The 27,784-nt window shown below is 49.1% G+C and overlaps 1 protein-coding gene and 1 pseudogene across 1 annotated transcript; one reads left to right on the top strand and one right to left on the bottom strand.

Moving 5' to 3' along the window:
* Positions 1-1,826: 1,826 nt before the first annotated feature.
* On the top strand, positions 1,827-22,567 carry Sdc4 (syndecan 4). The gene is made up of 5 exons (XM_023714820.1): positions 1,827-1,939; positions 13,681-13,816; positions 15,426-15,472; positions 16,249-16,447; positions 20,461-22,567. Exons 1-5 carry the CDS (start codon positions 1,868-1,870, stop codon positions 20,610-20,612), a joined length of 606 nt encoding a protein of 201 aa, XP_023570588.1. The 5' UTR covers positions 1,827-1,867; the 3' UTR covers positions 20,613-22,567.
* Positions 22,568-23,086: 519 nt separating this feature from the next.
* On the bottom strand, positions 23,087-23,489 carry LOC101560709 (annotated as a pseudogene).
* Between the last annotated feature and the right edge of the window lie 4,295 nt (positions 23,490-27,784).

The following is a 27,784-nucleotide window of genomic DNA, read 5'->3' as shown; positions in this document are numbered from 1 at the left end:
ACTGTTAGAACATACATGTGTTGGGGTGAGGCAGGGTTAGGAAAGATCAGTACTTTTATCATGAGAGTGCTCCCATCTAATCCTCTAATATTTCCAACAGTAACTGTACTTGGGATTCAGAGATTTTACTACCCCTCCCCAGTGCACTGTCAGGAAGCTGAGGGTTAAGGGAGACAATTTCTTCTCCTTCTCCCTGCTTCCCTCCTTCCCTTTCTCTTTGTGGAATTGAGGATTGAATCCAGAGCCTTCACACTGAGCTACATCCTCAGCCCTTTCTTGTTTTTACAGTCTCTCTAAATTGCTAAATTGACCAGGCTGAGCTCTAACTTGTGACCCTCCAGCCTCAGCCACCTAGAGTGCTGGAAATGCAGAGATGGGCCACCAAACCCACTTGAAATAACTTTCTGGTGGAAGCTGGCTTGATGATGAAGATAAACTTGCAGACCAGTTTTCAAAGAGATGTATGTTTTTCAGGAAGTTCTTAATCTGAGTAATAAATTCCTTTATACAGCAGGCACCTTGAGACCAAAGTGTGCTGCCAACTGTCTGTTATTGTTTGGCCAACTGGTGTTTGTTTATTTGTTTGTTTTTGTGTACTCACTATGTAGCCCAAGCCGGCCTGGAACTGGAAGTGATCCTCCTGCCTCAGTCTCCCCAGTGTTGGGATTACACGTGTGCACCACCACCTGACCCTGGCCCACTGTTAAGAATGGTGTCCGTCCCCCCCCCCCAACCAGGGATTGAACTCAGGCCCTTGCGCTTGCCAGGGAAGCGCTTATTCCACTGAGCCATCTCCCCGGCCCCAAGAATTTTTTTTTAAAAATATTTTTAAGTGGATAGGGCGGCAGGGGAGTTAAAAGAATATTATTTTATAAACTGGGTGTGGTGGCACTCTCCTGTAGTCCCAACACTCTGGAGGTGGAGGCAAAAGGACTGCCTCAAATTCAAAACCATCCTGGGCTACATAGTGGGTTCAAGACCAGCCTTTACTACACAGTGAAAGCATCTCTCAAAAAATGTTGTGACATGTGAAAATGACATGAAATTCATTATTTGGACAGAGACACATTCATTCATTTAAGTCTTCCTGTGGGGGCTTTTTAGCTGTTGAACACCAGAGTGATTCAGGTCTTTTTTTTTTTTAATTTTTTTTTTATTTGTGTGTGTGTGTGTGTGTTGTGTGTGTGGCCAGCTCAGCCCACCAGGGGGCGGGGCTGGCTGGCATGTGGTGCTGGGGGATTGAACTGAAGTCCCTTTGCTTTGCTAAGCTTGTTTGGAAGTAGGTGCTTTAGACCACTGAGCCATCTCACCAGCCCTGTGATTCAGGTCTTAAATCTACCCATCTTCACGTTCCATTTGGAAAGTCTTCCAAACTCTCCTCAGGAAGGATCCTACCTGGTTTGAAGGTTGATTTTATTTATTTATTTATTTATTTTATTTTTTGGTACCTAGAATCGAACTCAGGATCTCTCCCTTGCCAGGCAGGGGCCCTGAAGGTTGATCGTAAAGATTGGGCAAGTCTTTTTTGTTCCTGGGTGTCACTCTTTCCAACTATAAAATGAGGTTAGGCACAGTGATCACCCACGGCCTGCCTAGGAGTGGGTCAAATAAATCCAGCAGGTTGGAGGTCCCTGAGGATACGATTCGGGTCGGCCTGGAGTCGGCTGCGGCGTGCGGGGCCAGTGCCCTGGGGTTTCCAGCTCTGCAGGCGGGCGCAGTGCCCTGCAAGTCCAGCTTTCCGGGGAAATTCCGGGCGGGGTGCGGGTGGCCGCGGCTCGGCGGGGCGGGGCGGGGCGGGGCCGCCGCCTATAAGAAGGGCGTGCTGGGTCGGGGCGCTCGCAGCCCGCGCGTCCTGCTCCCCCGCGCCATGGCGCCCGCCCGCCCGCTCGCGCTCCTGTTGCTGCTCGTCGTCTGCAGCCGGGCCACGACCGCCGAGTCGGTGGGTGTTCGGAGGGCTGGGGAAGTGCGGGGGGCCCGTCCGCTTTTGTTCCCGAGAGCTGGGATGGGGCTGTGCCGCCGCGCGCCGCTGGACGGCCAGCCGGAGAAACTTCGTCGGAAACTTTGCCGCGGGGTCGCGGGGAGGTTCCCGGGGTGGCTCCTGCGCGCGCCCAGCGCCCAGCCCGTGGTGGCTCTTCCCGCCTCCCCTGGCCTCAGTCCCGCCGCCGGCTTCAGGCAGCCGGCTCCCAGCTGCCGGCTTCGACGTGACTAAGCCGGTGTCAGGTCTCGTCCTCCCCCACGTCACCCTTTAGGCGTCCAGGGTTGGCAGCTCCAGAGATGGCCGGGAATGAGGGGGACCGCGCGCGCTGCGGAGGGGGAGGAGTTAGGGATGTGCGGGGCCCTCTTTCTCACGCCCGGGAGAGAACTGAGCCCCGCGAGAGAACTGAGCCCCGACCTCGGTTCTCTGGCCCTGGCCCGGCCTTTGACTTTGCGTGTGCGTGTGTGCGTGTGTGCGTGTGTGCGTGTGTGTGGTGCAAGCCCTGGCTCTTCTGAGCCTTACTTTCCCCATCTGCGCAGATTCTTTGCGAGAGTGGGACAAGAGGTAACTGCTGCTTCTACAGGGCCCCAAGAACTTTGGGACTCCTGTCTTTATAGGTTGCAGGAGGGATGGGTTAGGCTTAGCACTTGGCCCAGAGTGGAGCCTCCACTTTTTGTGGAGCCACATCTTGGGGAAATGAAGGCATCCACCTTGCATGGAGATAAAGCAGCTGGGGGAGAGAAGGCCTTGCTGAGCCTCTAGAAACTTCCTTTTAGCTTTCTGCGGATGCCCAGCATAGTTTACACAGCCCTGGGCCACAGGGAGTGCCATCCAGGCAGCAGGAAAAGGGAGTCCTCATTTGGTGGGGGCCTCATTTAGTGGGGGCATAGGGACTGCTGGGAGAGCTGCTCTGTCCTGAAGAGGTTGGGCTTTGTGTTCTTCAGCCCTAGATTTTCAGAGGAGTGAGTTCTGGAATTTAATCATTAATGTTACAGTAATTCCTTTGAAAGCCCTGGGTCTCCTTTTCCTCCATACTTGTTTAGGAGTTGATCCTGCCTACAGCCTCTTGTTGAGAAATGAGTGGACCCTGAGCAGTGCCTCCTGGGAGTTTTAGACCTGCAGTGACGACCGCAGACATATGTACTGCTTTTGGTGTGTCTAGTTCTCTTCTAACATCTCTACCCACAGCAACAACCCTCCTGTTCACTGTTCTTAAACTGGTCCTGAGGCTAGAGAGGTTTAGTCAATTGCTGAAGGTCACACAGCTGACTAATAAGGTCTGAGTCACATCCCAATTGGACAGCTAGGCTTTCAATTGCTGCTTTTATCTTAACTTCTGGCCCAAGAAGCTACTCCAGTGTCCTATCCTTGCATAACTGAAGACTAACTAGAAGCAGGGGGACTGGAAAGCCTCAAGGACTTCTAAAATGGGAGCAACAAAAGTCCACCATGAGGTGACGATGTCCTCAAAGCAAGGGTGTCTTTATGTAAAGTTAGTGGCTGAGCCAAAATTAGAACCCACACCTTCTGTCTCTCCTTGGTGTGATGCTCTAAATGAGTTGCGAGGCAGCTGAAGGAACATGGGCTGGATGCTATGGGAAATAGAAGAAGGTACCCAAGAAGTGACAGAAATGACCACATGGAGAGTTACATGCTGACCTGGGCTCAGGGGCTGCTGAACGTGTAGATGCTCTGAGAGGAGGAATAGATAGCGGTGTCCAGGGGAAAGTCAGACGGATATGGCTTGGAAGGGAGGGTTTGTCAGTCCTTCAACCCTTCAGCTAGGGGAAAAGTCAGCCCCAGCAGCTGCTTCCTGAGAGGTGTCAGCTTCTTACCTGACCTAGCTCTCCCTCCTTGGCTAGGGTCACCAGCCCCTTGCTGCTAGTTGGGGCACAGGGCTTCCATTTTTCATTTCCCCCAAGTCTCAAGTCAGACCCATTCACATTCAGTTTACACTGGAGAGATGATCCAGTTAGCTCTTTTCTTCTTTCAGGTAGACAAAAATGAGGTCCAGAGAGAAGGAATTTGCTAACAGCAGTTAAAATTTATTGAGCACATTTTCTTTTTTGCTTCCTTCCTTTCTCTCTCTCTGTCTCCCCCCCCCCTTTTTTTTTCATTTTGACAGAATTTCACTGTGTAGTCCAGGTTGGCCTGGAACTTTTCTTCCTCTTCCTGCCTCAGCATCCCAACTGTTCAGATTACAGGCTCTTACCACCATTCCTGGTTCAAATACTTTCCGTAAACCAGATCTGATACATTTTATCTTCACAAAAAATTAACATGTGGAGATTATATTATGCTTACTTTCCAGATGAGGGGTAACTGAGAGAGATAACATGGTACCACCTTGGGCTAGCGCAGCGCATTGAAAATGGTCATCAAATAGCTGAGGAGCAGCCCTCTCTATCAATGTTATCAGGGCCCCTCCCCAAGCTTTAGGTGTAATCCAAAGCCCTGCCCTTCCTTATGGTGGCACACCCCTCTTCTTAGTGCCTCAGGTTTTGGGAAAGGGGCCTAGGCTGAGCACCTAGCTGTCCTCTCCTCTGTTTGGCAGGGGCTTGCCACCCTAAACCAGTTCTTCCTGTCCAGCTGGGAGCATTCCCCTGATCTGCCTTCCTGCCACTCCCTCCTGGCCAATTAAAGGCACCCTTGTTTTGGGAGTGGGGGTGGGCAAAAAAGTGTTGCTGCCCAGGGGCACAGCCTCTGAGTTGGCTGGAGGCCCAGGCAGTTTTGGGGAAGTGTCCCCCACCCACCAGGTGTACTTCATCTTAAAGACATTTCTGGTCTGCCTGAGAATTCTCTCCTTGATTACCTAGAAGTTGGGGCGGAAGTAGAGGGAGTTCTAGGACCCTTAAGTGGTCAGTGAAAACTCTTGGGGCTTCTTGGGAGCCCAGTGAGTTACCAAAGACCCAGGAAAATATTTGAGCCATGGTTTGAAGGGTTCATGAGACTTGAGAAATATCCCTTGGCCTCTCTGGGTTGACATCTGTCATTTGTAAAATGAAGGGTTTGAGCTGACCAGCTTGGAGAGCCTTTCCTAGTGCTGATATTTGATTAATGATTAAGGGCTAACTATTCAGAAGGAGCTGTGGAAACTATAGACATCTAAGGCATTCCCTCGAGGGAATTAATAGACCTCCCCGCTTCACCAGCGCTCCTGCCCCGGGGGCAGGAACTCTGCTTTGTTTGTTTTAGTGAAATATCTGTCCCATAGTTCTCAGGAAATATTTGTATGAATGAGTAAATTTGTGAGCTTGTGTAACTAATCTCATGTAAAAGATGCATCAAGGTTATTTATTACGTATGAATGTCTTCCAGTAATACTGTGAGATGGGTATTTATTTATTTCCTTTTTATAGGAAACTGACACTTGGAGGACTGTCTAATGGCTTGCCAAGGTCAGAACCAGGTCAGAATGATAGTGCAAGATAATCTGATTTGATTGTCCTCAGAGAACATTCCAGATGAGATTTGTTGGGTCTGATGGTAGATACCTTAGCTTCTGTTATATGGGTAAAGGACCTTGAACAAACATGTCCTGTGTCTGGGTCTTTGTGTTTCCAATTCTAAAATAAGGAGGTTGAGCCTTTTGACTTTGAAGGGTCTTTCCTGTCCAGAGAGCTCACTGACGAAGGGAGAGGAGCTTTCTTGGCCTCTGGTGGAAAGTCTAAATGAGTCCCCAACTCAGAAGCAAAGTGGGATAGATATTCAACTCCTGCCACCCAGTGCCTAGAAACAGGACGCTTGTCCAAGGACTCCCAGTGCCAGGAGGCCTGAATGAGGAGCTGGGGAAGTTGGGCTGGACTCCCAGCTCCAGTTCCTTGTGAGGAGCTGTCCTTCAGCCTCCTGGATTAGATGGGTGGGTGTGAGTCACTGCAGGCCAGTGTAACCTGCCTGAGTCACCCATTTCCTTTCAACCTTAGCTAAGAGGATAATAACTCTGTGGTGGGTGTGTTGGAATGTGTGTGAGATTTTTACCGTGTCCTTTGGAAATCAACGTCTTAGTTTCATGAGCACTCGGGGAACACAGGGGAGGTACTTCTCCTAAGCCCCCTGGCAAGAGCGCTGGTACCCCTCTGGATTTTGACATTGAAGAGGTCCTCAGAATTGGTCTTTAGATTTCTGTGGAGCAGGTATTACATTTTTTTCCTCCTTAAAGCAAAACAGAGGCTTGGACTGTGTAGTTCAATGTTGATTTAACTTAGGATACATTCTGTCATGTTTTTGAGGCCTCTTTTCTGGGGCTGCCTAGAGGGCTGAAACATTGGTTCCATTGGTTTTGCATTCGTTAGTTAGATCTAGTTCCATTTCTTACTAACGACATAACTACAGATGTGCTGTTCAGCCTCTGTCTGAGTTCAGCTTCCTGCTCTGTTAAGATCAGGATGCTTGCTTAGCTAAACATGAGGTTGTAGGTCTCACGTCTACTGCTGGGTGATGGAGATTGTGATGCTTTTGTGGAGAGGTTTAAAGGTGACAAAGCTGCAAATAAAGGTCCCTAGCATAGCACAGCGTAGCGTAGCGTAGCGTAGCGTAGCGTAGCGTAGCGTAGCGTAGCATAGCATAGAGTAGCGCACTGACAGCGAACCTTGGACAGCTTTCAGCAACATATAACAGCCTGTTGCAGCCTGAATGCCACAGGTTTGCCAGCATAGTTCGCCACAGGTTCGCCAGTATATGCCTAGTGAAAAGTAAGCATTCTTTGGTAACCTTTCCTTTCCTAGTTTAGAGTTCTAGAAAGCTTTCTTTTCTCTCCCATATCTAACTCCACAGGATGGCAAGGGAAGAGTCCAGGGTGGGCCCAACGGAGCCCAAATCTCCTATTTGTTTATCTTAGAAGTGGGCTGTTTGATATTTATCTGATGGGTTTATATTTAAACAAGAACCACTTCCTGGCAGCCCCACCTCTCCTGTCAGGATCTATGGGATCCCCACATGGAGCAACTTGCAGCCTGCAGGGAGGGGAGGCTAGGAGCCTTCCAAGGGTACTGGGGCGCTTGGGATGCACCCCAGAACTTGCTCACCCTCCTGTAGGAAGGAGGGCAGAATTTCTGTTAGCAGACTGAGTGATTGCAAATAGTACTCTGGGCTGGGTTTGGTGTGGGCTGATCCCGGACAGGAAAGGTTCAGTGGCTCTGAAAAGGCAGTTTCCCCACATTTTTGTTGTTGTTGTTGTTGTTACATGGTGACTCAAAGAGGGGCGCACACAGGTCAACAGTCAGGGGTCTGATTTAACCCTAGTCGACTAGGAAGCCTGCCTTCTTGCGCTGGTTTGTCATTAACTCACTGGTGACCTTTGGGCATATTCCTGGCTTTGTCAGCTAGTGGCTGGGCAACTAGAAAAGTGGGGACGTTTTATAGCTACAAAACCCGGAGTTTCTGTCCCAGCCCAGCCCCTCAAACCAGGGCCACACAGTTAATAAGTCACTTTGTTGATGTGAGAGCCCTGGTGTCCTCTATAAAACACCTGTGTCACTCAAGGGCTATAATCGGTGTTTGGCAAACTTGTAAAGTGCTCGTTTATGATTGGTGGCTAGACGAGGGTTCCTAACTTGGCCAGAGGTTGGCTTTAGGGAGGCAGTGTTTTTGCCCACAGTGAAAACATAAATGGTTGTTACAGTTCTTGGGGCTTAGTTCTTTTATTTCAGAGGGCTCCAGGACTCCCCCTAAAGATCATCTGATCTTTCTTTCGAGAGTTTGGTTGCCATTCCCCTTTCTCTCCTTCCCACCCACCTCTGGCATCTCCTGTTTCTCTCCACCCCTATCCCCGGCCAGACCCTTCTGTTCACCCTGCAGCTGCCCCTCCTGCGTCCTTCATGCCCAGGGAGTGGAGTCCGCTGCCCCAGTTTTCTCTGGCAGAGGAGAGGCTGCTAGTCAGGTGACACCTGGGGTAATGGAAAGGGGAGGCAGGGAGAGGCTGGTGTGTGTGGAAACAGTGACGGGCGGGTGGGTGAAGCCAGGCGTCGTCGGCCCAGCCTGTGGCAACTGGTTACACCTCTCCAACTTCTGGGCGGCAAATGGCTGAGCAGGGCGTCTAGAGTGGGAACTCCTGGCTTTGGGGGAAGCCTAGCCAGGAGCCACTGTGGACATAGTGACCTGGTCTAGGGCAGTGGCTTTCCTGAGTGGCGGCGGAGGTTAGCAAGGGGCCAGCACCCAGGTGGATCTAATCTGCTGAGACAAGGCTGCTCAGTAGGGTCAAGACTGCTCAGAACACAGGAGGCTTGTTTGCAGCCTGAGAGCCTCCCGGCTGGCTGTGCATCCAGCAGGGATTTCGGATCTGCTGCCTAGATTACAAGCCCCAGCTTCAATGCACCTCTGTCTCTGAGGCCCTGAGGGAGCCAGCCCCTCCCAGCTGTCTCCACTGGTAATCGGAGCAATGCCCAGTTTGGTTACCAGGCCTCAGGACAGAGGGAGGCTTGTCTCTTTGAGCTGTGTCTTTCATAGGTGGGGAAACTGAGGCCCGCAGAGGGAATCACCCAAGACCACCTAGGGAGTTAGTGACAAGGTTGCTGGGTTGGCTTCTGGGGGATGAGTTTGTCCAGAGGTTCCAGAATCACCTCCCCCGCTCATTCCTAGCTGGCACCCCAGCATTCTGGAGTTCTTGCTGTGGGAATGGCTTGCCCTGGGGCTTGGTGCAAAGCTGGCTGCTGGCTGTGCCAGGCCTGGCTGTCTTCATAGCGATTGTGTTCAGAGTAACCCAACCTTGGAGTGGGCAGAGCCGACATTTGAACCCACACTCCACCCCCAGCCCCAGCCCTGGTGTCCTGGCTTAACCCTTCAGGTACCAGAACACCATTCTGGATAAACGTGTGATTTCTTTTTGCCTTCTAGATATTTATTGTCCCTATGCAAGTCAGGAAGTACTTTGTGGATCCAGGTTCCCCCTGGTAGAATTTCAGATGTCTGTGGTCAGTGCCATCTGCTCCTTCTGGAAAACAACAGATTTTCTCCATTTGCTTAGGACAGGTGCTAAAAGCTGTGTAACTTTGGGTAGGTCTCTATCTCTCTCGGTGTCTTTTTCTTTTGTATCATCTGAAGGGACCTAATTGGTTTTTGAAAGTTTCTGGTCTCAGAAGCAAGCTCATAACTCATGGGTTATGTCTCTTACAAATTACTTCCTCATCTGCTGACTAGCTTCCCTCCAGCACTGGAACTGCTTCTACAGCTGCTTCTGTGTAGCTAACACGACTTTCTTTCTTGACCCTCTGAGCAGTAATCCCTGTAAGCAGAAGAAAGGCAGGTGGGGGTTAATAATAGTCAGGACTCACTGAGCACCTGCTCTGTACCAGGCCACCTGCTGAATCCCTCTACACATAGCCCGACTTCCTTCAGTTCTCATCCCTTTGCAAGGTGTGAATGGCCCTGGTATAAAAGCGGAAACTGAGACTTTAAGAGCAGTAATAACTCTTATGCTCATGTAGTTAGGAAGGGGCAGGACTGTGTTTTGCTTCTGGATCTTGCCCATTCTGTGAGGCCCTTTGGGATGGCGCTGAGGGTGGAGGTGTGTACTGTACACCCTCCCACGAATCTACTGCTGGAATCTGGTGGGTACAGCAGTTGGAGCCCAAGTGTACTTATCCCCAACCCTACCCCCATTGGCTTGCTCCATTATGGCCCTTCTGTTCTTGCTTTCTGAAAGAAGGCTGGAGCAGGGCCCCAACCTTGCCTTCCCTGGGGTGGGGGTGGGGGTGGGGAAGCTCTCATTCGTTCACAGTTAACCAAGCCTTGACCCTGAACTCCTCCCTGGTACTCCAGCCAAGTTTCTGTTTCTTTGTTTAAGCAATATCACTTTCACCTTTGTTTACTCCTAGCTGGGGAAGGAATGGCTTGGAGCCCTGGCTTGGGCAGTGTGTTGTGGGCTGTTGGGTTAGGGTGGAGAGGTGAAGAGTAGTGAAGTCGGGTTGTGGTTAGGACACAGTCTTGAGAAAGTCCTAGGTTTGAATCCCAGTTCTGTATGGCTTTGGATGAATGACTCAGTGCAGTTTTTTCATTTGCAAAATGGTTGCACACCTTACAATGCTGTTGGGCCAATTAAATGAGCTCGCATATAGAGACAGTCCACCAGGCTGCCTGGCATTCAGTGCATACCCCCATTTGTCACCCATCCAGCTTCTGTGCTTTTTCTAGAGTAACAAAAGCTGTAGGACTTTGGGGGTAGGGTTGGTGCGCTTTACCTAACTTTATGCTGTATCTGCTGTCCATGGATTTCCTGAGAACCCTTAGCCAAGACTCTTGGCCTCCAGGCTGGGAATGAAAGGACACAGCTTCTCAGTCTGGGTGTGCTGCCAGCTGCTTGGATGACCTTGGCAGTATCCTTTGAAGCTGGTTGGGCTCACTGGCTGCAGATCCTTTTGTTAGCAGGTGTTTGTCCCTATAAAGCAAAAGCACATCTACCCTATCTTCTTTCTCCTGCATAGTTTGGGAAAGAATCTACTTCTAATCTCCCCCAGGCATTGATCAGGGGACCCACCAGCCACAGGACAGGCAGGGGCTCTGGGGCCCAGGCCCACTGCCTTACTCAGCTGGTGATTTCTGCTTTGTGACTATGAAGGACACAAAAGTACAGGGAGACCCAGGGGCCCAGAGAGCGTTCCTGTGCATGTACACACGTTCCTGTGCATGTACACACATGTGGACACACACGTGACTGGGCAGGGATGGGGTGAGCTAAGGAGAACCGACCACATGCTTAGCCAGGAGCAGGGTGAGGTTCCTCTCTGGTCAGGGCTGGGCTTGGCTGCTGGGTGGCCCAGCTTTTCAAAGCCACCCCACACTGAATAGACCTCGTCTGAAAAGGAGGGGGAAGGGAAGGCTGTTGGTGTTTTCCCAATCCCTATTAAAAAGGAAAAAAAAAAAAGCCCACAATCCCATGGGACTTGGCCCTGTCTTGCCAGCCTCGTTCTCCATGACCCTTGCTCACTTAGAAGTTTCCCTCTTGTCAGAGGCCATGGGCAGAGTAGGGGCCAGAATGGGTCAGAGAGGGTGCCACTGGAGCTCACGGAGGATTGGGATCCTGATGACCTGCCTGCAGCGCTGTGCCCTCCCTGTAGGAGAGAAGCCTTCTGCACTCACCCTTCTTCCCTTGTGGAGCTCTGGAACAAGGATCTGCTGGTGTTGGGCCACACTGACTCCCTGTGTAACCCTGTACTAAGTGTTTAGCTCCACTGAGACCTGGTGTGGGAAAATGAGGAGCGAGGGCTGATCAGGAGCCCCCAGAGGGGGCTGAATGGCAATAATCTTAGGGCTTTCTCTTCAGTTTTGCTGCTGCCCCGCCTACCAGATCTTCCAACCCCTCCTCTCTTGGTCTTCATTTCTCTAATATAAAATGGAGATGACTGCTAGCACTGGATCGGGATCTCGTGCTAATCCCGTGGGCTGTTTTGAAACACTCCATAGCACTTTCACCTACTAAAAAGCAAGTTGGCCTCATAAACAACATTCCATGGCTCCTGGGGAGGGGGCAGGGCAGTTTGAAAGGTTGCCAGCTGGGACACCTATGTTAGAATCCCACAGCTTCTGTTGTCCCCTGGCTCTCGGCAGAACTTCAGCCTCTGCCTGAGGATTTTGAACTCTGACATCCACAACCACTCTGGTTTTCTAGTCAGGTCAACAAATGACGCAAATATCTTTTATCTTGTGGCTACATAGGTTGTGTACATTTTACCAAGGCTCCTCTCTACCCTGGGGTAGGTTGGCAACCAAAGGCACACACATGTTCACGTAGGTGCTTATGCATGTGCAGGGAAAATCCAAGTGGTTCATGCCTGGATTCTGGCCCAGCGTGGCCACTTTTTGCCCATGTGGCCTTTAGACAAGTAACTGCCTTTCTGAACCCTCGTGTCCACCTCTGTAAAAAGCGTTTCTTAAGAGGACCTATGTCACGCCAAGTTAAGGCCTGACACTGAGTAGGCTATAGGGGCCTTGCTGTTTAAGATTTCGCTGTCCAGGGGAATTTGTGACAGGAGGCTGGGGAAGGAGCACAAGGACCCCTCCCTAGGTACGGGCACTTTCGTAACTGCAGAGGAGCCTTCTCCCTGCACTGCCAAACCAAAGCCACAGGCACAGGCTGTGTGCGGGGGACTGGAATTCCAGCGCCAACAGCTCAACAAACAGCTCCTGATTCCAGAGTCATGAAGTCATCTCTAACCAGGGCTTAACCCCTTCTGGCTCTCCACCCACTTGTGTGCCAGGTGCTCAGCAAAGATTCCCCCTCCCCAGGAGATGGGATCCCTACCCTCTGCCTCCCCTCCCTCTCTTGCCTGACCCTTTTGCCTTCCCAGCATCATAGGGTATCCAGCATCCACTCTGTGGGGGTGGAAGTGGGCAGGGCCTGGTTCCACCCCCTCTCCCCGGAAGCCAGAGGGGAGAGTTCAGGAAGAACCTGGTTTCTGATGCAACTTTCCTGGACTTCAGGAGGGATGGTCCTTCTTGGAATCCCTGCTGTGTCATTTGCTATCTCTCCCTAGGTGAAAGATAGCTCAGGGCAATCAGAATAGGAACTCTGGTCTGTATGTAGCTAACACTCTGTGACCTTAGGTAATTTGCTAATTGTTTAAATCCCAAATTCTGTGAAGGGGAGGACAAGAACACCCTGAAGTCTCTAACTTATGTTCCATGCTTCTCAGTAGACCCTGCCTCTTGCAGTTCTGGGATCTAGAGATGGTGCTGTCTAGATATGAGAATGAAATAATGAGCTTCATGCATTGTTGTTGGGTAGGCGGATGGAAGCCCAAGGCTGGGAGCTAGAGGAAGCGTGGTGGGCATCCTGATGCTTCCTGCACTCCTGGGGAAGCTTCGTTTCCCATTTGCCTGGGCTAGGAAATGGTCCCAGAGATGGTCCCTGGCACTCTGCAGGGTCCTGGGAAAGTTCTTGGTCTCCTTGGACCTTGGACAGTTTACTTTTGAAAGTTGCTTGGCAGCTCAGGCTGCCATGCTGGGTTTCCATTAAGTGGAACCTGAGTGACTGTTAGGGGTAGCGGAGTGGATCGTATGTGAGGGAAGGGACTGTGCCTCCCTGTGTTCTCTATCAAGCTAGCAGCAGGACACGTCTGTAGGAGATGCTTGAAAGCTAAGACTGCAGAAGTGTGCTCCTGAGTCACCAGGTCGGAGCGGTTCCATGACCGGAGGCTGTCTTGGGGTGGGAGCGAGCCTGCCCAGCCCAGTCTGACTCAGCTGGGAAAGGTGTCCAAGACTGGGTGAGACCAGAGACAGTCGTCCAGTCCCTACCATGTGTGCATCAGCTGCTGCTGCATCACAGAACCCTGGGGGACAGTGTCCCCGGGCTGCCTCCTTGCCTGGGAACCACCGGCTCTGAGGCCAGGCAGCCCTATGTACTGTCCTCCTGCTAGCTGTGTCACCAAAGAAAATGATTTAAAGTCTTTGAAGCCCAAGTTCCTTCATTGTAAAATAAGTTACTGTATTGTCAAGAGTTATTCAAAACAGGGTTTGTCAAATAGCAAGTGTTGATGTAAATGGTACCTAATAATATTAATACTTTGCTTAATTTTTTCAACACAGGATAGAAAAGAGACACTCCTAAGGTCACACAGCAAGACAGGGGCAGAGTAGAATCCAGGACACAAGTCATCAGAGCCTGGCCTGGTCCCTCACTGGCCCCTGAAAGTCTGCTTCTGTGGTTTGGGGCTTTGCTCTCCTGGAGCAGTTGCGGGCTATTTTGGCTGATTCTTTTCCTTCCTTTATCCTAGATCCGAGAGACTGAGGTCATCGACCCCCGTGATCTCCTAGAAGGCCGGTACTCTGGAGCTCTGCCTGACGATGAAGATATTGGAGGGCCAGGGCAGGAACCTGACGACTTTGAGCTGTCGGGCTCTGGAGATCTGGGTATGGAGGACTTGCTGAGAAGCCAGCGACGTGGGCTGGAGGGGTAGTTTCCCCACCAATAAGGAGGGTGACCATTCTGAGGACGTGGGTTTGGGGGAAATTTCCCTACAGCACCCTTCCTGGTCCTCAAAAGAGGAAACAAAGGTAGCTGGATTGACCATTTCTATCCTGGAGACTGCCAGGAGCCAGTGGTGTGTTGCTTTGTGTTCACTGTAGCTCTGGATTTTCTAGTACCAGCCTGAACTTGTCCTCATAGGCTCCTCCCTTTGGTGGAGGGAAGGGTGGGGGTGAGGTGGGGTGGGGTGGGGAGGAAGGACCCATGGAAAAGCTCTGCCTCAGCAGCAGGGAAGGCTGGGAGCGGCATGTGTAGGCAGAGGTGTGACATTGGGGGCCCTGCTTCAGTGGGGTTAGGAACAGGTGAAGGGACTGAAGCCAGACCAGAGGCCGCCGCCTTGTATGGTCTTCAACTACCTGGCCCTGGCCTCAAGGTCAGACAGCTACTGCGGTCTCCCTCCTCTTCTTAGAGACCTGTTAATGATTCTGTTTGAGCTTCGAAAGCCCATTCTCCTGAATTAAATACAGAACAAAAATAGTCATGTTGCTGCATGGGGTGGGGGGTGTATGCCTGTAATTGAAGTACTCTGGGAGGCTGAGGCAGGAGGATCACCTTGAACTCAAGGCTGGCTTGAACTACGTAGAGACCTTGTCTCACATAACCCAAAAAAAAGGTCATGAGTTCAGGTCTTGACTCTGTCACCTCTGAGCTTTGTTTAATGGAAGTAATAACAACTATATATCAGTGTTGTGAGACTGACTTGAGTTAAGGCTCTTGGAAAATATCAAGCACTCAGTAACTATGTGTGTTTTAAAAATAAGCTTTATTGTGTATACTTAGGGCTTTTTTGTTTATGTGGGTTTTTTTTTTGTTTGTTTTTTTTTGTTGTTGTTTTTTGAGACAGGGTCTTGCTGTGCAGTTTAGGTTGGGGTTGGCCTCAAAGTCCTCGTGATCCTCCGGCTCAGCCTCCTGAGTGCTGGGTTTACAGTTATGCACCATAATGCTGGCTCCCTAGCCTTGTTCTTTTTTTTATTTTGAGCAGACTTTCAGTAAGTTGCTCAGGCTAACCTCAAATCTGTGATTCTTCTGTCTCAGCCTTCCAGGTAGCTGGGATTGGAGGTATGTGCCACCTCTCCTGGCTACAGTAAAGCCTTAATATGTAGTATTTCATATTGTAGAGTCTTCCTTCTCAAACTTTAATTCTCTGATCATACTTAAATATAGATTCTGGTTCAGTCTACCCTGAAATTCAGCATTTCTGGCCAGCTCGCAGATGTTGTTGTTGGTCCCGAGATTCACAATTAACCAGGGTCTGGAGTGACACAGCAGCTATCTAGCAACTGGTGCATATGTCACTGTGAAAGTCAGGGAGGCAGGTGTCAGGAGCCCCATTTTTTCAAACTAGGTGACCAGGGTGGAGGTGGGAGTGTGTATTTGCTGGACATGGAGCGTTTAGGGACTGGTTATAAGGGAGGCCTCCCACCAGCCATTGCTGAAGGCATTGGTTGCTGGGGTTCATGAACCTCATGCTCACACAGCCATTCTGATTTACAGATGATTTGGGGGATTCCAAGACCACCCTTGAAATGGGACAACCCTTGGTAAGTATGGCATGGGTCCCCCGTTATCCCTTGCTCTCTGTAATACACACTTGAGGAGACAGACAGAAATACAGCTCCTAGGGGCAGAATAAATAAGTGAAGAATGTTCTAGAAACCTTTGTATGTGGGTCCCTCAGTTCAATTTAGGACAGACACACCTGTGGTTAGGATGATCACTGCCAACACCAGCTCCTTTTCTATGTGTTGATCTCCAGTTGTGTACAATTCCACATCCTGCATCTTCCACTAACAGTGGTCCTGAGTTCTTCCCTGTGTAGTTAAATGTCCCTGTCATTTTTATCGGATGTGTAATTGTTCACTTGATTGTTCTTCTTATTGATGGAAAAGTTTTTTTATAATTTCTTGCTATCCTTCTAACATTATTGTACTGTGGCCAAGTGTTTTCTTTGACTCGGGTTTAGCTCTGTAGGATAGAGTCCCAGAGGCAAACTTCATGCCTCAAAGTACAACAGTCTCTAAGGTTTTTGCCCCATTGCCTCTGGAGGGGTTACTGTAGAATATCTGCCTGCAAAAAGTATGTGGGAACACCCACCTCCCTGTGCCTTTGATCAGGTTCATTTCCTATTTGGGACAGATACGCTGAAAAAGTTAGGAAAAGGATTTAGTAGCATAGCTGTTAGAAGTTGTTCTTGGTTCCTTGTCCAGGATCCTGTGGTTTAGTCCAGATTCTTTTGAGAGTCACATCCTCTGCCATGCATCCATTGTCCATCAGAAAACTTATTCTGTGTTTGTCTCTTCTGCTTTCCCCCACTCAGATACCTCTGGATAACTACATCCCTGAGAGGGTGGGGCCTGGGAGTCGGGTCCCCACTGAACCCAAAGAGCCAGAGGACAACGAAATCATGCCCCAGGAGGACTTGCCTATTGAAGGGGAGAACGATGTGTCCAACAAAGTGTCCATGTCCAGCACTGCCCAGGACAGCAACATCTTTGAAAGAACCGAGGTCCTAGCAGGTAAGACCTGTGGACAGGCCCTAAGGAAGAACAGAGCCTGGGGTCAGGGCATCTTCAGCGCTCTGGGGCAGTGAAAAACTATGTTCCCTTAAGGAGTGACTCAACTACTAGCAGCCGAGTGGAGAGGGAAGAAGAACTGCACATCAAAGGCTTTTGAAGTATAGACAGTAGGTTAGTTATTCCCCTGCCTTAAACTTCTCTCAGCTAAAGTACTTCCACAGCCTGGCTTTGTTATCTGGGAGTTAATCATTAAACATTAATTTCACTTAAAAGCCTAGAGTCCTCTTAGAATTAGGTTGGCTTCCCTCCACTCTTCTCTGTTGCTTGGCAGTCCTGTGACCTTGGGCTGAGAAGTCTTTTAGAACACGTGGCTCAGTTTTCTCACCTGTAAAATGGGTACACTGACACCTTCTTGAGTTGGTGTAAGGGGTCCATGAATATGAAAGTACTTTGCAAACTTTAAAGAGCCTTTCTGTTTGTTAGGATTTTCTGTTACTGAATCTTTACTGTCCTGAAGTAGGTGGGCCATAGGGTATGTTCTTGGGACAGAATAGGGCAGTAGGGCCCAGGGAAGCTAAATATTTGGTTTCAGGTAAGAGCTTTTGACTAATGTGCTGGTGATGTGAGGTAAATGCTGTCCCAGAGTGAGGGTTTGGGAGTGACTGTATCAATCCTGGCTGGGGCATTGTCAGCTGGGGTATATCCCCAAATCCCTCTGCAGCCTGAGGTGTAGGTGTGGTCTCCAAAGCTGGTTGTCAGAGGAAGAAATGGGCTCCCTACATTTTGGAAGGTTATAGTAGTAAGGTTTTTTTTTGTTGTTTTTTTTAATCTTTCTTTTTTATTATTTATTTATTTTTATTTATTACATTTATTTATTGTGTGTGTGTGTGGCCAGCTCAGCCCACCAGGGGGCGGGGCTGGCTGGCATGTGGTGCTGGGGGATCGAACCGCGGTCCCTGTGCTTTGCCAAGCTTGTTTCAAGTAGGTGCTTTAGACCACTGAGCCATCTCTCCAGCCCCCTAGTAGTAAGGTTTTTGCCGGGGGCTTTGCATTTTTTTTTTTTTTTTTTTTTATATGGGTCTCACTATGTAGTTCAGGCTGGCCTTGAACTCACTATGTAGCCCAGGGTGGCCTCGAACTTGTTGCCTCAAAATGAAAGGTTATAAGCTGGGAATGGTGGCACAGGCCTATAATCCCAGCACTCCTAAGGCTGAGGCAGGAGGATCAGCTTGAGTTTGAGACCAGCCTGGGCTACAAAATGAGCTGAAGACCAGCCTGAATTGCATAGTGAGTGAGACCCTGTCTGAAAAAGACACACACACACACACACACACACACACACACAATAAAAGGGATAGAGATGTGCATAAATGAAAAGGTCCTGGGTTCAAACCCCGGCACCACAAAATAAATAAATAAATAAGTAAATAAATAAATAAATATAGATAAACCAAGAAAGAACAAAGGGTTAACCTTGCATTAGTTCTTCTCTTGCTGAGAGATCCAAAGCCTGGCCCTTAGTCTCCTCATGTATTAGAGATAGCAGCTCAGATTAGATCAGTGATTTTTAAATTTTTCCTTAGAAGTAGAAGAACCCTTGGTGCTAAAGCAAAACCTAGTGAACAGATCTGATGTGGTTAAGATAACATCTGCCGCTGGCGGATCTGCACTCCACCAGCTGAGAGCAAAACTGTGTGGTTGACAAGAGACGGGGGAGGGTGGTCAGGTTCCAGAATACTTCCTCATAAACACTGTGCAACCTCGAAGCCCAAATGGTCTCGATGGGCTCCTGTTCTGATGGTCCATCCCCCTCTACCCACTAACAAAGTGGTGAAGGGAAACTTTTTTTTTATGTATTTACTGCGGGGTATACAGGGTCTCACTACATAGATTGGACTTGTAGTAATTCTCCTGTTTTCAGCCTCCCAAGCACTGGGATTATAGGTGCGGGCCATTACACCTAGTCTCAATCAATCTCAGGATGGTACTCTGGGGATTGAACCCTGACTACTTTGCTCTGCCTAAGCAGGCTCTTCAGTCCGTTGAGCTATCTGCCCCACCCCAAAGAGAAACTTTTTTTAAAATTTTTTATTTTATTTTATTTTTATTTTTATTTTTTTGTGGAACTGGGGATTGAACTCAGGCCCTTGTGCTTGCCAGGGAAGTGCTTATTCCATTGAGCCATTTCCCCGGCCCCCCAAAGGGAAACTTTAAAAAATAAATAAATAAAAAACATTGGCTTAGGTACCAGGAGGCCGAAGTCAGGGCTTAGCCGGGCCCAGTCACCTGGGGCTCTACTCCAAGGGCAGCTCATTGGCAAGATGCAGGTGCCGTTCTCTGCCTGACCTAGATGGCAGCAGGAACAGTAACATGGCATAGGGCTCCTTCCCCCTACCTGAGGCGCCCTCAGCGCTGATGCCTTAGCGAGGGTCCCAGGAGTCAGAAGCCACCCAGTACGCCAGGGTGTGCACTCATCCAGCCCAGCTACAGCCTGTAAAACTAGGAAGTTGCCAGGCGTGGTGGCGCACACCTGCAGTCACCACCATACACTGCGTGTGTGGCTTTTCTGTCTGAGAGTGATGTCAGTACAAAACCTTTAGGAGAAGGTACATTTTTAGCACCTGTGAGTGTCATGAAATGCTTGCTTATGCCGTATGACTTGGGTCCCTCTTACCTAGAACAGCCTAAAATGGAGTCTAAATAATGCATCCCAAGTCACAAATCCAGGAAGCTGTGACCTGGCTTTTAGACTCAGAAGCACCAGGCCTGTAGACCCCGTTCTTGGTGCCTTCTGATAGTAGATTTCAGAGCCCTGTGGGGAGTCCCAGCACAGACTGAGGAGTGACGTAAGAGTGGGGTTGTCGGAGGGAGAAGTGATGGGAATAGGAAGGGGCTGACGTCAGATATCCCATGTGCTATTTCTGGCACCTTTAGGATGTAATTTATTTGTTTATTTATTGTTTTTTATGGGATTTTAGCCAAGAAAGAACCTTCTTGAGCTTCTCTGTATGCCACTCCACCCCACGCTGTGCTTACATTTGTAGTATTGTAGGGATGGAAAATTAATCTCCTTAGTCTGAGTAAGACCGAATTAGGGGCCTCAATCTGCCACAGAAAGGATTCTGCGAGCCATGCTTGCCCCTCACAAACAGGAATGAGTCGCCTAGGCCACCTGGTGTGGGGGGCAGAACAGATGCCCACCTCTGCTTGGCGCCAGCCCAGCACTCCTCAGTGAGTCAGGTGAATGCCACTGATTAAGCACCCACTCCCGTGCAGGTGCCTTCGGGGCGCTGGGGACAGAGACGAGGTTTGCAGTTCACACGTCTTGAGCATATGCGCTGCCCTGGGCTAATGGATTTAGCCTTTAGGACAAACAATGAGAAAAGTACCATGGTTCCATTCTGCAATGGGTGAGAGGAGGAACTTGTCTCAGATCACGCAGCCAGCAGGTGGGAGAGATGGGAACAGAAACCAGCCCGTGTCTACATGGGAATGGAAATCACTGCATGGAAAGATCTACATTATAACGTAATACATGGGCATCACTGTGCTCTGTGCATGTGGAAAGTCTGAGCCAGTCTACAGACGCGTCAGCCTCGATAGGTGCATAAGCAAACAGGACTAGACAGTGTCTCTGTCTTCTCTGTTGTAAGAGCAGATATGTCTCAGGGGGTTGCTACAGCCTGCCATTATTCTTGTTCCTGGATCATTGCTGATCTCTTGCCAGGAAGTCTGTCTGGTATTTGAAAAAGGCCTATGCTTTGGACTCAGGGTAGATGTGGGTTGACATAGTGGCTTAGCCCCCTAGCCTTCAGTGAATTATAATGCCTGGTGACTCCCTTGTCATCGTTGAGGTCACAGAGGATGCTTTCATAAGGCATCTGTCTCCCTGGCACAGGCAAGGTGACAGCGAGGGTGTCTGTCTATAAGAGAGCTGACTGGTGGGTGGACTCGGGTGCAGCTCGAGGTCGTCTTGAGTGATCTCTTCTCACTGTCCCTCTCTTCCTCTCCAGCTCTGGTTGTGGGCGGTGTGATGGGCATCCTTTTTGCTGTTTTCCTGATCCTGCTGCTGGTGTACCGCATGAAGAAGAAGGACGAGGGCAGCTACGACTTGGGCAAGAAACCAATCTACAAAAAAGCCCCCACCAACGAGTTCTACGCATGAAGCTTCCCCACAGGCACTGCTTGGACTTGAGTGGGGAGGGAAGCCAAAGGATTGTGAACGGTGGGCATTAAAGTAGGGGGAGGGCACCTTATAACTGACCTATCAGTCTCCAGCTCTGGCCACCTTTTCAGAGTCAGAAGTGACATCATCTTCTACTGTACTGCCTATGTTTTCTGATTCTTTGTGCTCAAGTTGCCAGACTCAGCAGTGGGGTTAAACTTGGCCTTTCTGAAGGCAAGCCATGGACTGGGTCATTTAAAAAATTTCCAGCTTAGAATCTAGTGTGCTTAGAGCCTGTATTGAGCGTGGCTCATCCGGGGCTGAAGGGGTGACAGTGTGGGTCCTTGCAGGAGGTCTGCCCTGGCTGCCTTCTTCCCTGCTTCCCAGCCTGTCAAGAGAAGGGGCTACAAACCTCCGCATCCTGTAGTATGTGTAGCCACAGGTCCTTGTGGTTGTACTACCGGACTCTGGCATGTCTTGGGCCATTAGGCTGCTTTGAATGACTTGGAAATCCACCTTTTGTATCTGGGGAGGGGAGGGAGAAGTACTGAAAGCTCATTGCTGAAATGAATCTGTAGATTATTTGTAAATCTGGTTTTTTTTTTTTTTTTTAAAACGGTTCATTCCTTTGTGCAGAGCGTCTTTGCGCGAGCATGGAGATACAGAGCTAATCTTAACTCTCGTGCATTTCCACGGCACCTGCTAAGTTTGTATTTAACATTTTTGTTTTGTTTTGTTTTTGTTTCTTGAAAATAAGAGAAGAGACAGATATGATTTTTATTAATTTTTTTTTTTTTTTATACCTTCAGATAGGGCCTCTCTCTTTTCTTTTTTGCTCTCTTTCTATAAGCTCCTTTCCCATTTCAAAAATACTTCACACCTCTGCTCATGCCCTTGGCCCTTTCTGAAGCAGATTTATCTGAAAGTAGTTTTTGCTGAGAACATAGTTTTGTAGCAGCTCTCAAGATATAATGTAGAGGATGGTGGGGTATTTTTGTCTATGTTCTTGTAATATATTATTATTATCTCCTGGTTCTAGAAAAATAGATAAATATATTTTTTCAGGGTATAGTATGATGTTCCCAGTTTCATGAGGGCTGGGTGGCTGAGTGAGTGAATTTCTGTGTGGCTGCGCAGGTTTGGGCCTCTTTTTTTCCTCTCTGCCCAGTTCTTGGTGCCTTTTGATGGGCAGCAGTGGTTGAAGGTGGGTGATTTTAACCCTCTTTCTGCCTTTTGCTTGGGGCCAAGCTGGGGTCCTAGGGCAGTGGTGGTGAACCTTTGGCCTACGTGCCGCCTTGGGCTGTCTGTTGTTACCATTGAAAGCTCTAGAAGTTTCGCCATCACTGTCCTGGGGTTTGCCTTCTTTGTGCTCTGGCTGTGCTATCCAGTACAGTAGCTACAGATGGCTGTTTAAGTGAGATCAGTTCAGATCATATAAAGTTAGAAACTTGTTCCTCAGTTGCACTGAGTTGCTCAGTCACGTGTGGCTCATGGCCGCTCATCCTTGGTGTGAAGAGAACGTGTCACCTACGGGATGCACTGCAACAGAGAACTAAATGGCTTAGCAAGTTACAGCTCAGCTTGGCTGGGATGACCTCTGTCACCTTTGGGCAAGGGAGAGGACCAGGTGGGGACTGAGGAGGCTCCAGCTGGGTTGTGTTCTCTGGAACTCCCCCTCTTAGAGAGGAGAGGGTAGGTGGCTTAGCTGAGGTAAGCTGAATCTTCTAACCCACTAGCTGTGGGGAGGGGAATCCTGTCCCCTCCTGAGCCCAGTGGCTGTGAGCACTCAACACCTACCCAACCCATGTGCCCAGCTGCCTGGCTTCACTTCCGGCCCAGGCCCCCCTTTTCACAGGCTGCTGGAGTGAGTCCTGTTTCTGTAGCCACCTCTTATACTGTTGTCTGTTACTGATTTTTTTTTATAAAAGAGATAATAAAATCTGGTACTTTCTAGAGTGTTTGTCTTTGTCACTTATTTTTTAAAATTTTATTTACTTTTGAGACAGGGTCTCAGAATATATTTCAGGCTGGTCTTAAGTCCTCCTGCCTCAGGCTCCCGAGTGCTGGGATTATAGGTATGCACCACCACCACCACCACACCTGGCCTGTCTGTGTCATTTTATTTTATTTTTTGGGGGGGCGTGGGATATGACCTTTATTGAACTTTTCCACTAGAGTGGAAATATCAGTACAAAATCAAATGTTTGTTACTATACCTTCTGCATCACAAAATACAGTTTTTAAAAAGTCAACTCAATCAAAACCTGCTACTTCAGAATCAGCTTCTTTGAAGCCACAGTAACAAATATGGTTAAGATTCGAATACAGAAATTTGGTTGGTTGGAAAGATAATTAAACGTCCACCTTGCTCAAATAGAATTACAAAAGGGCAAATTGTGTTTTTCACAGAGATACTATCTACTAGAATCACCAACACTGGACAGCTGTTAAAGCGTATTAGAATCCTGAGATAATCAGGAATCCAGGCATCCTTTACACAGTCTTTTGCTGTCCTTTCTTCCGGTCAGAGATTTGTGGATACATGGGATGACACCACTGCCCGCAGTTGTATCTTTGATGAGCGAGTCCAATTCTTCATCCCCACGAATGGCAAGCTGCAAGTGTGGAGGGGTAATAAGCTTTAGCTTCAGGTCTCTGGATGCATTTCCTGCCAGTTCAGGCACCTCCACCGTGAGGTTCTCCAGGATGGCCACGCTGTACATGGCAGCCGCAGCGCCTACGAGCCTGGGCTGGTCGTTCTGCACTTAGGTGTCGATGGATGCGGCCCACCGGGAACTGCAGGCCGGCCCTCTGGGAGCGGGAAAGCGCCTTTGTCTTGGTCTTTCCGGAGATCTTCCTGGTCTTCCCACCAGCCATTTCCAATTCCGATGAGGTGCAAGCATGCAGGCAGTGAATGGGCCAGTTGCAGCGAGACCCACTGCTCTACTCCTCTGCCACACAGCGATTCAAAACTGCCTGTCTGTGTCATTTTAAAGTTTCAACAAGTCATTCTCTCTGAACACTATACCTCTTGAACTCAACGGAACATGAGAAAACCTCTCTAAGGAGGATAGCAGACATAGAAACAGATGTAAGGAGGCAGGCACAGGCCTGGATGAAGCGGGGAGCTCACAGGCCCGGGAGATGGCTCAGTAGAATAAGTGCTTCCCTGGCAAGCGCAAGGGTCTGAGTTCAATCCCTGGTTCTGCAAAAAAAAAAAAAAAAAGAGGTCATAACATGCACCCTGGTGGCCTGTATGGCATGGTGTGTTTGCGTCAACATTTTCTTTTGACAGTGCCTTATTTAATAATAAATATCCTTAAGCTGGTTGCAAGCTGTAGACATCAAGATGCTTCTCATAAAAATATGGATTCCTCACTTTTCTTAGGGGGAAAAATATCACTATGCAACAATTCAGTTTGCATGGCAGTAACTGCGTTCTGCTCGGACCGGACACCTAGACATCAGCTTTGCCAGACCACAGCCTCTACCTGTTGCACTCACATTACCCGCTCAGCCTATGGTTTCAGGCTCTAAAACCTCAAAGCATTGGCAAGCTCTCAGATCCCCACAGCAGGCCTGTGGGGTAGTGCGATACTTTCTACTAAGGGTTACGGACCTGCCCTTAGCTTGGGTGTGCCGTTGAGCCTTAATTCTGGGACCTGGGGCATTGGTGGTTTTCCCTTGGCACCACATTGCCCACTGCTTTCCTGGGGCGGTGGGAAGGGTGCCAAGAGGAGGCGGTAGTCATCATAGTAACCCTCAAGCCATGCGTTTCACGTGCCAGCAGCCCATTCTCGGTGCTTTACACTGGAACCTGTTAATCATCATAACTTGGCAAGCAGGTGCCAATTGCACAGGTGGGAAAATTGTATTTAAGAGCTTAAATTACTTGTCCAAAGCCATGGAGCTTGTGATGGTAGAGGTAAGATTTGAATGTGGGTAGTTAGGCTCCAGAGTCTGCTCGTAACTACACTACCTGGCAGTGTTAAATTGCTGAGGATCTCTTCACCTGGCGCTGCTCAGCTGCCACGGCCCCTCTCTTAAGCAGTGAATTAGGTCTCAGATCGTATGTTAGCTTAGCTCTCTTCTGAGGCCTTGCTCCACTTTTTGTTTTTCTGAGTCCCTTGAGGCTTGTGCGGATCTCTCTCATGTAACTCGAGTTGTTTTTAGAGCCTGGCCCTCCAGTCCATCTGGTAGCTCAGCACTGCCCCATGGAGTAGCTACTGACCACTCTGGCTATTTAAATTTCAATTAGTAAATGAAAATTCAAATCCTTAGCTGCACTAGTTAAGCTCAATATCTACGGTGGCTAGTGGCTACTGGACTGGACACTGTCCCAGAAATGTCTGCATTGGCTGGTCCGAGAATGGGATGAGGTATTGGTGTTAGATTTCATCTTCTGCCAGCTGTTAGCTTGTGCTCTGTCGCCCACAGGGAGGAAGGTCAGAACCTGGCACACAGTTAAGTGCCCAGCCAATGACACCCTCCTTGCCAATTCCACTTTTTTGGGTAAGGTATTAGTTCCAGAAATCTCCTGTATCTATTGCTGGATAAAATTATCCCCAATTTGAAAGGCTTATAGTGACATTAACTATTTTCCCACATAGAAACTATGTGGGGAAAATATTTAATTCAGGAGCAGCTTAACTGGGCAGTTCTGGCTCTGGGGCTCCTGAGGTTCTGGTTCAGATGTTGGCCAGGGTTGCAGCCATCTGCATCCTGACTGGGCTGGAGGACCATTTCCAAGATGGTGCACTCACGAATCTTGCAACCTGACGCTAGCGGTAGGAAGCCTCAGTTCCGCACCTTGTGGATTTTCTCCTCCTTGAGGAGACACACAGCCTAATCTCCTCGTGACACAGCTGGCTTGCCCCAGAGTCATTGATTCAAAACAACCGTGTAGAAACTGCAATGTCGGGGGCTGGTGAGATGGCTCAGTGGTCTAAAGCACCTACTTAGAACAAGCTTAGCAAAGCAAAGGGACCACAGTTCAATCCCCCAGCACCACATGCCAGCCAGCCCCGCCCCCCCGGTGGGCTGAGCTGGCCACACACACACACACACAAATAAAAAAAAAAAGAAAGAAACTGCAATGTCTTTTAAGGCTTAGTTTCGGAAGTCACACATTCTTCTTTCAATAGTATCTTTCTTCTCATGGTACCAGGGATGGGATCTGGGACCTTTGCACTGAGCTACATCCCTAGGCCTTTTTAATTTTTTACATTTTCTTTTCTTTCTTTCTTTTTCTTTTCTTTTCTTTTTTGTATTTTGGGGAAGGGTCTACAGGGTGTTCAGGGTCTCACTACTAGATTGGACTTGTAGTGATCTGCTTGTTTACAGCCTCCTAAGAGCTGGGATTACAGGCATGTGCCACCACGCCCAGTCTCCATTGCCATCTCAGCATGCCCCAGGGACAGGGACGGCATGGCAGGCCTGGGGATCGAACTCCTGGCCCCTGTGCCTGCTTGCAGGTGCTTTAATCTGCTGAGCTATTTAGCCAACCTTAACTTTTCAAACAGTCTCACTAAGTTGCCCAGTTTAGGCTAGAACCTGAGATCCTCTTGCCTCAGCTTCCTAGAGTACTAGGATTACAAGTGTTCTCCACCATGCCCAGATCCTACAGTATCTTACAAGTCAGCCCTATTTATTGCAAGAGTCATTTATATAAAGGCAGGAATACCAAGAGCCAAGACTTGCGGGAAGCTTTTTTTTTTTTTTTTTTTTTTGAAGTGCTGGGGTCATACTAGGGACCTTGTGCTTTCCAGGAAGATGCTTATGTTGCTGAGCTATCTCTTCAGCCAGGGAAGCTATTTTAAAGACTGTGACCATGGCCCCATGACTGGTTAGCACTAGACTGGGGTTACTCTATCCACACAACTAATTGATTGGTGCAATATTATTTCTGAGAATCCAGCAGGGAGTTCTCCATGCATTCTGGACAATGCTGGGCCATTTCTGTAGTGAGCTGCCAGTCTTCTGAGGCCCCAGCAGCACTCATCTCTGTGTGAGTCATCACAAAGCTCATGAGTCATCACATTATCTCCCTGCCAATAATTTGATACATGGTTTTTTTTGGATAGGTAGAATTGCGAGAGGGTCTCCATAGCTCCAGGATTCTGCACTCCTAACTGGCCCTTCGATTGCAGCCTCAATAGACACTGAACGGACAGCTATGCTGAGCCTCGATCCATGGAAACCAGGGGACAGTAAATACATGTTGTTGTAACCTGCTACTTTCTTTCTTTTTTTTTTTTTTTTTGGCGGAACCAGGGATTGAACTCAGGCTCTTGTGCTTCCCAGGCAAGCACTTATTCTACTGAGCCATCTCCCCAGCCCCCCTTCTTACTTTCATGGTGATTCATTACACAACACAGAATCTAATACAGGAAAGTCATTTACTGATACAGAAAGGTCACTCTTTTTCCTCAGAACCATCAGCTGCCCTACTGTTAAATAGAGAGAGAGTACAGTATGTGAATCATTGTTAAAGAGGATTCTAGGTGGCAACCATGACAGCAACTAGCTCATATAAAGTGGTTCTGGTGGGCTGGATGCTGGTAAAAGTACTTTTACATAGATCTTTTAACTGTATAATATTTTATGAGACAAATTCTATTATTCCTACTCTCAGAAGCAGAAACAGACACAGAGGTGATGTGGCTTGAGTTTCCCTGACTAGCACACACAGCTTTGTTTGTCTGAGATGGCCACCCTTGGGCTACAGTCCTTCACTTTAAGAAGGGTCCCCTGGGGGGAGACCCAGTCCTAGCCCAGGTCCAGTGAGTGTGTGGGAGAGCTTCCGGCTACCCTGCGCTGGCAGGACCAGTCCCAGGCAAGGCACAGCTTGGGCCAGACCGTCTCCCACCCCCTTGGAACACCCCCCACCACTCCTCAGCACCTCCCCCATCCTGCGCGCCAAGTAGGAATTTCTGCTGTGTTCCGGGAACCCTCAGATCCAGTTCTAGCCCAGACGCAGTGAGTGTGAGGAAGAGCTTCCTCTCCCCCCTGCTCCACCTTGCCACCTCCAGGCACAGCTCAGGCCTGGCATATATGCCTGGGATGTAACCCTGCAGCTGCAATCCTGCAGAGAGTGTAGAGGATAGATCCAACCAGTTAGTCCAGGAGCAGAACATCTTGCCACAGGGGCACAACAGGTTCACCCTCAAGGG

Source organism: Octodon degus, unplaced genomic scaffold (genome assembly GCF_000260255.1).
Source record: "Octodon degus isolate 3935 unplaced genomic scaffold, OctDeg1.0 scaffold00037, whole genome shotgun sequence".
Lineage (NCBI taxonomy): Eukaryota > Metazoa > Chordata > Mammalia > Rodentia > Octodontidae > Octodon > Octodon degus.
Note: the sequence above shows the minus strand (reverse complement) of the source record. Positions and strands in the feature narration are given on the sequence as shown.